The sequence below is a fragment of the Elephas maximus genome, chromosome 27, assembly GCF_024166365.1.
Source record: "Elephas maximus indicus isolate mEleMax1 chromosome 27, mEleMax1 primary haplotype, whole genome shotgun sequence".
NCBI lineage: Eukaryota > Metazoa > Chordata > Mammalia > Proboscidea > Elephantidae > Elephas > Elephas maximus.
The window spans coordinates 12,454,998-12,467,621 of record NC_064845.1 but is presented as its reverse complement, the minus strand read 5'-3'; the positions used below and the strand labels follow the sequence as shown (position 1 = coordinate 12,467,621).

At 39.5% G+C, this 12,624-nt stretch overlaps 1 protein-coding gene across 16 annotated transcripts in view; it reads right to left on the bottom strand.

The window, feature by feature from the left end:
• NEK10 (NIMA related kinase 10) overlaps positions 1-12,624 on the bottom strand; it is a 243,915-nt gene that overhangs the window by 115,084 nt on the left and 116,207 nt on the right. For all 16 annotated transcript variants that reach the window (XM_049870764.1, XM_049870748.1, XM_049870753.1 and 13 more), the window contains one exon: positions 8,649-8,724. In XM_049870764.1, coding sequence (XP_049726721.1) covers positions 8,649-8,724 — 76 coding nt within the window. The remainder of the gene's footprint in view (positions 1-8,648; positions 8,725-12,624) is intronic.

Below are 12,624 nucleotides of genomic sequence, written 5' to 3'. Positions count from 1 at the left end.
AGCAACAGTTTGATTTGGGGTTACCATTTTATCACTCGGTCAGACTCACTACCAAGCATATACTGTCATAACATCTGAATCTGAGGAAAACATAAATCACTTCGTGTAACCCTTATGTAGTACACAGAATATGTCACAATCATTATACAGGAAAGCATAGCACCCTACACCACCCCCTTCAGCCTTCCCCTCAGAGTTCTGCCGCACTACCTGGTCCCTATCCTACCCATGGCTTTCTGCATTATTCCTGGAACCATCCAGAAGCACCTGAGGGGGGCTCATTACAAGCACCAGAGGAGTTTCTAATCCCTGATTCTTCTACTCCTGATTGCTACTTAGCTCTCTCTCTCTCTCTCTCTCTCTCTGTGTGCGTGTGTGTGTGTGTGTGTGTGTGTCCCCAAAGTAAATTGCATTCTCCTTGTAGAAAAGCACTAAGCTATCTAAACTATCTGCTCCTGACAAATAAGTGTTGAATACCTAAGTGAGTGACAGGTGCAATGTTGGACCCATTCATCTCTCTTTCCTTCCTTTCTTCAGTTCATTCTTCAGATCTTCAAAAAATTTTAAATTAAAAAAAAAAAAAAGCACTTCTACTACATGACTGTCAGATCGAGAGATATCCAGTGGTTCTACAATGCCAAGAGGAAAATTCCAGGTCTCCCACTACCCCCAGCATAAATTCCAACCCAGACCAACTACAGCTCCTGCTCTCCCCTAAATATGCTGAGAATATTCAGAATAGAACTCAATGAAGATTCAAGTTACACAACTCTAAAAGATGCTTGGGGGATGTACCAGTGCTGGAGACATAGAGAAGCAGACCACCTACTGAACAGGGAAAATAAAGATGTTGCACACACTATGGAGGCGGAGGGTCCTAGTTTGCTTGTGCCCAGTCCTTGGGTGTGCTGGGCCCAACCCTGGAGCTCCTCAGTGTGCCAGTTTCCCGGTCATTGTCTCAGCTCTGACTGCACACTTCAATATTCGTTTTGTGGTAAACAATGGAATTCCTTTATGTATTCCTCCTTTAAAGTGAGCACAATGTTGAGTTGCCTCTATAGAGAGTTCTGGAAGGACATTACAGGAGGAAGAGGCCCCTGAAACTTCCAGCATGAGCACAGGGTAAGCGGTAAAGGCATGAGATTTACTTCCAAAAATCAGCCAAGGAAAACCCTGTGGATGGGTCCCAGTGGTCAGATCCTCAACTGATCACGGGCAAGGCTCAGGACCAGGCAGCAATTTCTGTCGCTGTACATGGGTTCTCCACGCATCGGAGTGACTCAACAGCAGCTAACAACAAGATCCAGTGGAACCTGCCCCCGTTACTGGCCCAGAATGCAGTCCCTCTGAAACCCTGCAGCCTCAGCCTAGCGATAATGTTTCTGCGCTCCTCCCAGTACAAAACCCAGAGCACCCACTCAGCTCACACCTCTGAAGGCCTCTGGCTTGTGCAGTGCTGGGACTCACCCTCCCCTCCTTTGCCCTCCACTCTTTCCTCCACGTGGCCCGTGTGCTCTGAAGGCCCTCCGCCCCTAGGCAGCCGGGCTCCCCGCTACACACACACTTCGGATTGTTGACCCCACCTCTCCCACAAGCACCGCACAGGGTGGCTTCCTGCTTGCCCAGCAGCTCCAGACCAGCTCCAGCCCGGCCAGTCTGGTCAGCTTACCACCGTCTAGTGGGCTGAACCACACTTTCTCCAACAAGGTCTTAACCCATTCCAGCTGTGCCCTCCCTGGAGTACCCTCCTTCAGCCCTACGGTACCATGTAGAGTTTCCTCAATATCATATAGTTTTTCTTTTATTATAGTTAATAATCACTTATATTAAATTTCCCTTGTTTAACTTACAGTGTCATTTCTATTTCCTGATTGGACCTAGACCACTACACTTCATGCTGAGGAGATTTGGAGCTAACATGCCAAATGTTAGCATTTAAAATAGACTATTTCTCTGTATCACAGCTACTGACCCCTGAAGCCACTTAGGGGGCTATGCTTATTTTTGGCTGAACTACATTGCTACCTTATGGTTCACTGAAAATGACCACAAATTCTGGATAGCTCCTTCCATCCAGAGGTAATCCATTTCTCAATCTCTTGAATTTGTGTTGGCTTTAACTTGCTCTGGCTAATAGAATGTGACAGGAGTGTTAAGTGACTTCCAAGGGTAGGTTGTAGGTACCATGCACCTTCTGCTTTAGCTCTGTGGGACTGTTGCTGGGACAATGTCATGTCAATGAAAGGCCACATGGAAAAGGGGCCTAAGGGGCCCCAGCCAAGAGTCAGCACCTACCTCCAGACCCGCGAGACCATCTTGGACCTTCCAGCCCAGCCAATAATTCAGCTGAATGAGTGAATGAGTGACCCAGGAGAAAACAGAGAACTGCTCACTCGGCAAAACCACATATACTCGTTATTTCAAACAGCTCAATTTTGGAGTGATTTATTATAAAGCAACACCAAAAACCAAAAAAACCAAACCTGCTGCTGTCAAGTCCATTCCAACTAATAGCGACCCTACGGGACAGTACAGAACTACCTTATAGGGTTTCCAAGGCTGTAATCTTTACAGAAGCTGACTGCCGCACTTTTCTTTCGCAGAGTGACCGGTGGGTTCCAACTGCTGACCCCTCAGTTAGCAGTTGAGCGCTTAACCATTACACCACCGAGAGAACCAAAATGCACACCTTCCCATCACCAAATAATTCTTCCGAATTTCTTCTTCAATAAATTGATTTGTGGTAAGTACATGGGGATATTTCTTTTGACCAGCACCCCCCAAAGAAGAACACGTTAAAGTACGACATCTGACTATTCTGTGTTCTCATTCATGTCTTCTTCCAATAGGAAATACAGAATACATAACGATTTTGGTATGAAATATTTAAAATGACAAAACAGACACATAGCAGATACTTACGGAGAAAGAAATCCACTCTTTACAGATCCATGTTTACTTGTGAAAATAAATACTATTCAAAAAAAGCAAGGAAAAAAGAGGTACAGAAACTGAAGATAAGTGATTTTGAATTACCAGTAGATAAAAGAAGCAACAGCTTCCACTGACAAAGCCAGTCATCACAGAGTGCCCTGTCCTGATTTTTGCTCGGAGTTCAGAGCAAATAAGACCCTGAAAAATCCATAGTGTATGTGGCATTGTACATCTATATTCAGATTTTTAAATCTTGGCTAAGTAGAGAGTTTAACATTGCCAGGGGCACACAAAATGAAAACTAGCATATTTCCTAACTATATACTTTAAGGTTTTGGTTTTTGTTTTTTTCCATCCATAGATTTCCTGTGGTTTCAGTAGATTCAAAGACACTCTAATGTCAAAATTACATCAAGCAATAAATGCTCTGAACTTGGATTTTTTTCTTTTCTTTCCTGTAAACACCATGTAACTTTCCATTTTGAATTCAGAAAGTATCTCTGGACTTTATTAAGTCTGCTGCCAGTATTTAAAATTGATCTAAAACTTTAAAAACATACCGAATTGATTAGAAACCATTCCTGAAGCCCACTCTTCAGACAAAGATTAGGACTATAAAACAAAAAATAATACACGTGAGGAACGTGCTTCTTAGTTCAACCAGATATACTAGACCTAATGGGCAGCTCCCGTCCAAAAGCAAGATGAGAAGGCAGGAAGGGACAGAAACTGGTCAAATGGACACAGGGAACCCTGAGTGGCAAGGCTAAGTGTGTTGTCACAGTGTGGGGACTGCAGCCAACGTCACAAAACAATACGTGTATGAATTTTTGAATGAGAAATTAACTTGAGCTATGAACTTTCACCTAAGGCACATTAATTTAACGAGACAAAAACACTTGTACCAGAAAAAAAAAAAAAATGAAAAATGGGGAAAAAAAATTAAAACAAGAATTTTTTTGTTGATTGAATAAAATTAAAACTCCGCAAAATAATAAATGTATTAACAAAGGCTAGAATATGTGCTTTCTAAAGAACAATCACAATATCCTTGAAGCAGACATCAACCTAGTGCAACGTTTCCAGCTCTTACTACATCAGTTCAGCCCCCCTATTACTCATCATCCCATAAGCAGGTAGCATAGCACGGTGGCCACAGAGTCTGGAATCAGGCCGTCTAGGTTCGAATCCAGGCTCCACTACTTACTTGCTGTGTGATGCCGGGCAAGATGACTTAACCACCCTAAAGGTTACTTACGGTAGTCACACCTATCTCAAAGGGAGGTTTGAGGATTAAATTATTTGTAGGGGAAATATAAATGCCTGCCATTTAGCAAGATCTTTATGTTTGATAAGTTAAAAAGCCTCAGTTAGTAACATAATCTGACTCATAGTGACCCTATGGGACAGAGTAGAACTGCCTCATAGGGTTTCCAAGGCTGTAATTTTGATGGAAACAGATTGTCACATCTCTCTCCCATGGAGCTGCTAGTGGGTTCAAAATGCCAACCTTTCGGTTAGCAGCTGAGAGCTTAACCACTGTACCACCAGGGCTCCCTCTGAGTTGGTATCGACTCAACAGCAATGGGTTTGATTTTGGTTTTTGGTTAGCAACACTAGACATTATGGGGCGGGCCATCATTAATATCTGCTCTCTAGCAGTGTTTATTAAATTTATGAGACCAAGTGATCTATTCCACTGAGTCTTCAAGGTGTGTTGAGATCAATTTGTGCAATTATATTCTGAGTTCATTCAAAATTTTCTCCTACCTCACATAGACAGATAATGTGATAAAAACAGCTCTGTGTGTATGTATGTGTGTGTGTGTACATATTTATAAAGCAGGAAACCCAGAAAACCCACTGCCATTGAGTCAATTCAAACTCACAATGACCCTGTGGGACAGAGTAGAACTGCCCCATAGGCTTTCCAAGGCTGTCATCTTTATGGAAGCAGACTGTCACAGCTTTCTCTCGAGGAGGGGCTAGTGGGTTAGAACCGCTGACCTTTCGGTTAGCAGCCAAGTGCTTTAACCACTGGGCCACCAGAGCTCCTTTATAAAGCAGGAAGAAGGTGATATTATTCAGGTAAATCCTCCTGGGCTACAGAGAAGCCATAATTAGAAGCAATTACAAGTAAAAGCATTCTCCCACCCTGCCTGCTCGCGGCCCCACTGTAGAAAGTTCTGTTCCTCTATGTCGCCCGTCCTTGGATGCTTAGCGTAGCTTCCCTTCCTTTCACGCCCCTCGGCTTCTTGGACTTGGCCACTGAAAACACTCTGGTCCCTACCAGTAACCATTGCAGGCACCCAGGGAGGAAATATCGAGAGAGGGAGGGAGAAGGATCTATAAAGAAACATGGCATCGTTAATTCTTCTCCATTGTGGTTATTAAGAAAGGAATCTGATTCTTACACACGATACAATTTGTGCATTCAAATGAGTACTATCCTTTTAAACTTCAGACTAACAGAGACTAACAATCCCTGATATTTAGTGAGTGTTCACCATGTGCCAGCCAGCCACTGTTCCGAGCACTGGATACATGTCGACTCATTTAATCTCACAACAATCCTAGGAGGTGAGCCCTATTATTATCCCCAGATTGAAGGTGAGGAACCTGAGGCACAGAGACGTTCAATAATTCATAACTCTAAAACCCAGGCAGTCTGACTCGTGCCTGTACTTTAATAATGACCCCACCGTTCTGCTGACCAATGCCGAACGCTACATTCTTATTTCAATTATGCTCTTATTTTTGAAAATTCCTCTTCCACAATTTCCCTCAGGGCCAGTTTATAGGTCATAGAAGAATAACTTATAATCACTACACATTTTATTTTTTAAAAAATCATAACTTCCCACTTGATCTCATCATTCATTGTTCTAGTAACTATGGAAGATAGAAAGATAAATAAATGGGCAAAAAAGTAAAATAAAACAGACCCTATCATCAAAGTACTTGCTGTCTTAAACTAAAAATACTCAAGAGCCCAACAAAAACGCACATTGACTTTTGATCACACTGGACTATCGCATGTTTTACTTTCAGTTTAATTATTCAAAATATTTATGAAGAGTCTGCCAGGTAGGTGCCAGGTGCTACTCTAGGCCCTGGGGAAACAGCCATGAACAAAACAGGTAACAGTCCTACTCTCACAGAGCTTATGTTTTTGTGGCAGATACACATGACAAACCAATTAAGATACACTACAATGTCAAGGCAAGGCAAATCCTACAAAAAAGTAAAGCAGGATATGGGGATAGATTCTGAAGGCCGGCTGCTGTGTTAGGCAGGCGATGAGATAAAACCTCTACAGAAGAGATATTCAAGCAGAGACCAGAATGAAGTGAGGAGGTAAGCTTTACAGCTATCTGGAGGGAGGTTACTCAGGGACGAGTATTTTGAGAGTTTTGAAGGAACAGCAAGGGGGAGAGTAGTAAAAAAAAAAATAAAAAGAGAGAGAGAAACAACCAAACCCATTGCCACTGAGGCAATTCCAACTCATAGCGACCCTATAGAACAGAGTAGAAGTGCCCCATAGAGTTTCCAAGGAGCGCCTGGTGGATTCGAACTGCCGACCTTTTGGTTAGCAGCGGTAGCTCTTAACCACTACACCACCAGGGTTTCCAGGAGACAAGTGGGGAATGAAAATTGTGTTACAGTGAAGAGGAACAATTTTCTTCATAGCGCACCATTTCAGACAGTGTTCACAATTAATGTAATTATTGGGTCATTCATGTAACAAATACTTTTTTCATGAGCCTATAAGGTACCGGACCCTTGGTTTGGCTCTGGGGATAGTGGTCAACAAAATCACTGTGGCCTCTACCCTCACTGAACTTACAAAACAGACCTCAGTAATTACAAAACAAATGAAAAATTCAACTGTGTGAAGGAAGGAAAAGTGTGTGGCGCATAAAACTCAACTGTGTGAAGGAAGGAGAAGTGTGTGGCGCATGTAGACCAGGGGAAATATGCCCTGTCTAGGGTGGTTTGCCTGAGGAGGTTACATTCCAAACGAAAAAAGTAACAGAATATAATTTAAGACTGAGTTCTTTTAACTCCATGCTCAGGTGAAGATGTCAAAAGCTAAGGAGAAAAATGGTTTGTGAGCCCAAGTTCATGGCAAAACCCATCACGTAAGGGGCATGTCTATCAACTGGGGAAGAAGGGAGATGGGAGTAGAAGGTGGAAAGAATCTTTAAACAATTTGAAAGAACAAAGGGCTTTATAAAAAGATAAACGTAATAAGATTTTTGTACATGTATTAAAAAAAATTATGATCTACCTACATGAAATAACAGCTTATCTATATCAGTAGATATAATTCACTAAATCGAGTTAATTTAAAAAGGGAAAAGTGAATCCATCTTCGGGCTCATAAAACACAACAGTTATCCTGTTTTGACTTTTCTTCCTAGACATTCAATAGAATCTGACATCCACACACACGATAGTTGATACCATCATGTTAACAATTCTAAACTGAATTCACAGTCCTGAAGATAAATCTGTTTAAACCAAGTAGTACTGACGGAAATTTGACTTCGTGTTTTATGTTTTGATTGACACTCAAAGCTGCTCAGGAATATGTGATTACTTAACACTTTTGTGAGCAAATTTTCGTTATTTCTGAAGAAGAGTGCAAAGTGAAATGAAAGGTAATACTAGTGGCAAGAACTGGGTGGGTCAGCCTTACTGGTAAGAGGTAAGCGTACAGATAACATAGCATTTTTCAAGTCACAGTGGTATCCTGGCCACCAATGACTTTGCTTCTTCTCATGAAGTTAGTTTCAAGAACAAAGATGTAAGAAATTTCTAGCAAGAGAACTGAAGACACCCTCCAAAAACACTACTCTGCACACTTGTATGAAAGGACTTTGTAAAATGGGGCTGTTACTTCCAAACGATTTCCACCCTCCGTCAAGAAGATGCATTCCCCAGGACTCAATTTTAAACAATAGACTTAAAAAAAAAGGTTGAAGTGTCTTGGTTGCTTGACCTGTTGAATGAGATTTCAGAATATTTCTCTGAAACCTGTTATATCTACTAGCCTATCTTATCTGTTTGCTAACTACAACAGATTTAGACAAAAGATATATAATCAGCAAAAAATGACTCTAACTCCATAACAATTAATGGATTGCAAAGGAACCCGCAAAAAATGCTAAAGTAGAGTTACAAATGTCTCATTTCATCAAAATATGAACACTCATCTACTTTGTAAGCAACCCATTTTACAAACATCTCAGTATATACGTCATCATTCATTCAACATGTATTCGGCATCTATTAGTTGCCAGGTGCTGGGATAGGTAACAGCACACAACAGCCCTTTCCCTGACCTTGAATATTTACAGGTGGAAAGAGAGGAAACAAATCATATACAAGTAGGAGCAATAAAATGTTCCAAATTGCGGAGTGTGTCTACTAGTCATTCACAGATTCATTCAACAACTATAACACACCTAAAATGTGCTGAGGATCATTTCAATTTATAAATTAGTTTTTTAAAAAAACTCCCCATGAGGACTTTTTCTAAACATAGATAATGTTTCACAATTCTATACACGTGTATTCCTTGGGTAATTGTGGAAAACTCATTAAGTTTCCTTCTCTACTATCTTCTTTCCATAGTAAGCCAAGAAAAGACATGAAAGTCCAAACCAGTTAAGTATGATGTTGGAGAGTCATGAAAGAATTGTCCTTACCAGGAATACAGGATCGTTCCAACAACAGACGTGAGTTTACTGTTTTCTTGTTTTTGCTTTGCCAGGCCAAAGTCAGCTACAATTCACAAGACAAAGCAACACATTATTATATTTTCCCAGAATTGGCATTGTTCCTTAGCTCTTGACATTCTGCACAATAGCTATTGCAATTCCCAACAGAAAGCTTTTTATTTTTTACCTTTGTCAAAATGTCCCATGTGCCAATCTTCCCACACCATTCCCAGCCTTAATCAATGGCATATGTATGTTACGCCATTATGGTATGTATTGTGGTATGTTTCATGACATAATAAGGTTTATCATAAAAAGCTATTTAAGATAAATCCTGAAGTTGTGATTCTGCTTTTCAGGTGATCCTTTATAATCTTCAGCTAAATGGAATGAATCTAAGAGTTTTGGCATACGGCAGTCACCACTTCAAAAGGCCAAGAGAAAAATGAGGTAAGCCTAAGTAACCCGTAAGAAGATCTGAAAACCTGAAATTAAATGGCGTCCCTTCATACTAAGTCACACAAAAAGCAAGTATGACCTTCAGAATCATCTCAAAACATTCATATAGCAACAAAAGATCATGGTTTTTAATTAGTCCTTCAAATGTATTTAATATCAGCGCTAGTTGTTCTTTTCAAAGCACCTTCAGATAATTCTTTCTAAAATAACTCAACAGCTTAGGTCAAAGTGGTGAGAACAGATATTCTTCATATCCTCAGGGTACAGATTTACCAACATTTCAAGAGTTTAATTACCAGGATCACACAAAAAGATAGTGCTGAGGCAGGGCTAGAATTCAAGTTGCTAATTATAATAGGTTTGATATTCAAAATATCACTGTGTAAAGTATGCCAAATACATATTGGATTTCACTGCAAGGGACTTTAATAAAGTATTTCATTATTTGTATATACCACCATGCTATTCAGGTTGAAAATATTCCAAAGTAGTTTGCCTTCAAAATAATAATTCACATTATTAGTAATAATATCTATTTTCGAAGCATGACCTTGCACTAGCACAAAATTAGCTGCCTGCAAGCACCGCCCTGTTTAATGATAATAGCCACCCTAAAAGATAGGCATTATTATAGTTGGTACAGCTTAGTGTTTAAAAGTGAGGACTCTGGAATAAGACAGCCTCGATTCAAATCCTAACTCCATCACATTACCTGAAAAACCCTGGGTAAATTACTCAATCTCCCTTTGCAGTAGTTTGTAAACTATCTGTAAATTAAGGATTAGAATTATATTTACCTCAAATCATCATTGTAAAATTTATATGTATTAATTAATGGAAACCCTGGTGGCGTAGTGGTAAATAGCTAAAGCTGTGAACCAAAAGGTTGGCAGTTCAAGCCCACCATGCACTCATTGGAAACCCTATGGGGCAGTTCTACTCTGTCCTGTAGGGTTGCTATGAGTTGGAATTGACTCGATGGTAACGGGTTTGGGTTTTTTGTTGTTGTTCTTGCTTAATAAATTAATACATGCAAAAGTAGCAACTAATGGTATGGTACTGAATGACTATATGTATATTATTATTTCATCTTCATAACCACTCATTTTATAGATGAGGAAACTACATGCTAACTTGCACAAGGTCTCCCCAGGGGAAATTAACACAGTCAGATGTGAACCTGGGGTTGCTGGACTCTAAAGGCCCAAATCCTTATCAAAATGGAACACAGTCAACAACAACAACAATCATGCCCAGGTGGTTTCACTGGCAAATTCAACCAAACGCTTCAAGAATAAATACTACCAATTCTGCACAGACTCTAACAGAAAATAGAAGAGGAGGAAACCGTTCCCAACTCATTTTATAAGGTCAGCATCACTCACATAACCATATGGGACAGTTCTACTCTGTACTATAGGGTCACTCGGAGTCAGAATCAACTCAATGGCATGGGTTTGGTTTTGGTTTATTACTCGGATACCAAAATCAAACAGTGACATTACAAGAACAACAAAGAACTACAGAATAACATTGCTAAGAACTGCAGAAACCAAAATTTTCAATAAAATATACGCAATCAAATCCGACGATACACAAAAAGGATAATATATAATGGCCAAGTGGGGTTTATGCCAGAAATGCAAGGCTAATGGAACACTGAAAAATCAATATAGTTCATTAGATCAACAGATTAAAGGAAAAAAAACTATACACAATCTCAAAACAGGTACAAAAGACATTTTTCAAAATTCAAAATCCATTCCTTTCAGCAAATGAAGAATAGATGGGAACTTTCTTAACCTGATCAAAGGAATCTACAAAAAATCTTTCAGCTTACATCCGACTCTGTGCTGAAACACTGAATGCTTTCCCCCAAAGATCAAAAACAAGTCTGCTCTCACCATTTCTACTCAACATTATACTGGAAGTCCAAATAAGTACAATGAGGCTAGGAAAAGCAATGAAAGGCACCCGGATTGGAGAGAAATGAAGTAATCCATTAACAGATGATATGACTGTCAATATAGAAAACTCCAAGGAATCTGCAAAAAAGCTTCTAAACTAATAACTGAATCTGGCAAAGTTGTAGACACAAGATCAATATACAAATTAATTATATTTCTAAATGCTAGTAAGGAACAATTGGAACTCACAAATTAAAAAAAAAAGGCCACTTACAATAGCACAGGAAAAAAGAAATATGTATACATTCAACAAAATATGTCCATGATATGTATGCTGAAAACTACAAAGCACTAATGAGAGAATTCAAAGAAGACAAATAAATATAAAGATAGATCATATTCACGGATTAGAAAACTCTATATTGTGAAGACATAAATTCTCCCCAAATTGATCTCCAGATCAATGTAATCCAGATCAAAATCCTAGCAAGGATTCAACAAGATTATTCTAAATTTTATACAAAAAGGCAAAGAAATTACAATACTCAAAACAATTCTGAAAATTAAGAACAAAGTTGGAAGAATCACACTACCCAATTTCAAGATTTACTATAAAGTTAAAGTTAACAACATAGTGCAGTATTGGAGAAAGGACATATTGACTAATGGTACAAAATAGGGAATCCAGAAATTGACCTACCTATATGGACAATATATAGACAATTGATTCTTAACAAAGGTGGAAAGAAGAATGGATAGCCTTTTCAACAAATGGTGCTGAAACACTTGGAAATCCATATGCAAAAATATGAACCTCAACCCATATTTTGTTTCTTCTATAAAAATTAACTCAAAGTGGATCATACACATACATGTTGTTGTCTTTGTTGCTGTTGTTGTTGTTAGGTGCCATCAAGTCAGTTCCGACTCATAGGACCCTATGCACACAGAACGAAACACTGCCCAGTCCTGAGCCATCCTTACAATCGTCGTTATGCTTGAGCTCATTGTTGCAGCCACTGTGTCAATCCATCTCCTTGAGGGTCTTCCTCTTTTCCGCTGACCCTGTACTCTGCCAAGCGTGATGTCCTTCTCCAGGGACTGATCCCTCCTGACAACATGTCCAAAGTATGTAAGACGCAGTCTTGCCATCCTTGCCTCTAAGGAGCATTCTGGCTGTACTTCTTCTAAGACAGATTTGTTCATTCTTTTGGCAGTCCACGGTATATTCAATGTTCTTCGCCAACACCACAATTCAAAGGCGTCAATTCTTCTTCAGTCTTCCTTATTCATTGTCCAGCTTTCGCATGTTGAAGTTAAAATTAAAAACTGCTAGAAGAACAGAGGATAGAATTTTTGTTACCTTGATTAGACAGAGATTTCTCAGACATGAAATCGAAACCACAAGTCACTGGTGTACAGAAAAAAATAAATTGGACTTCAGTAAAATTTTAAACTTCTCTTTTAAGACATTATTAGGAGAATGAAAAGAGAAACTGTAGACAGGGAGAATATTTGCAAATCACATATGTGACAAAGAACTTGCATCCAAAACTCAATAAAAAGAAAACAAATAACTCAGTGGAAAAAAATGTGCA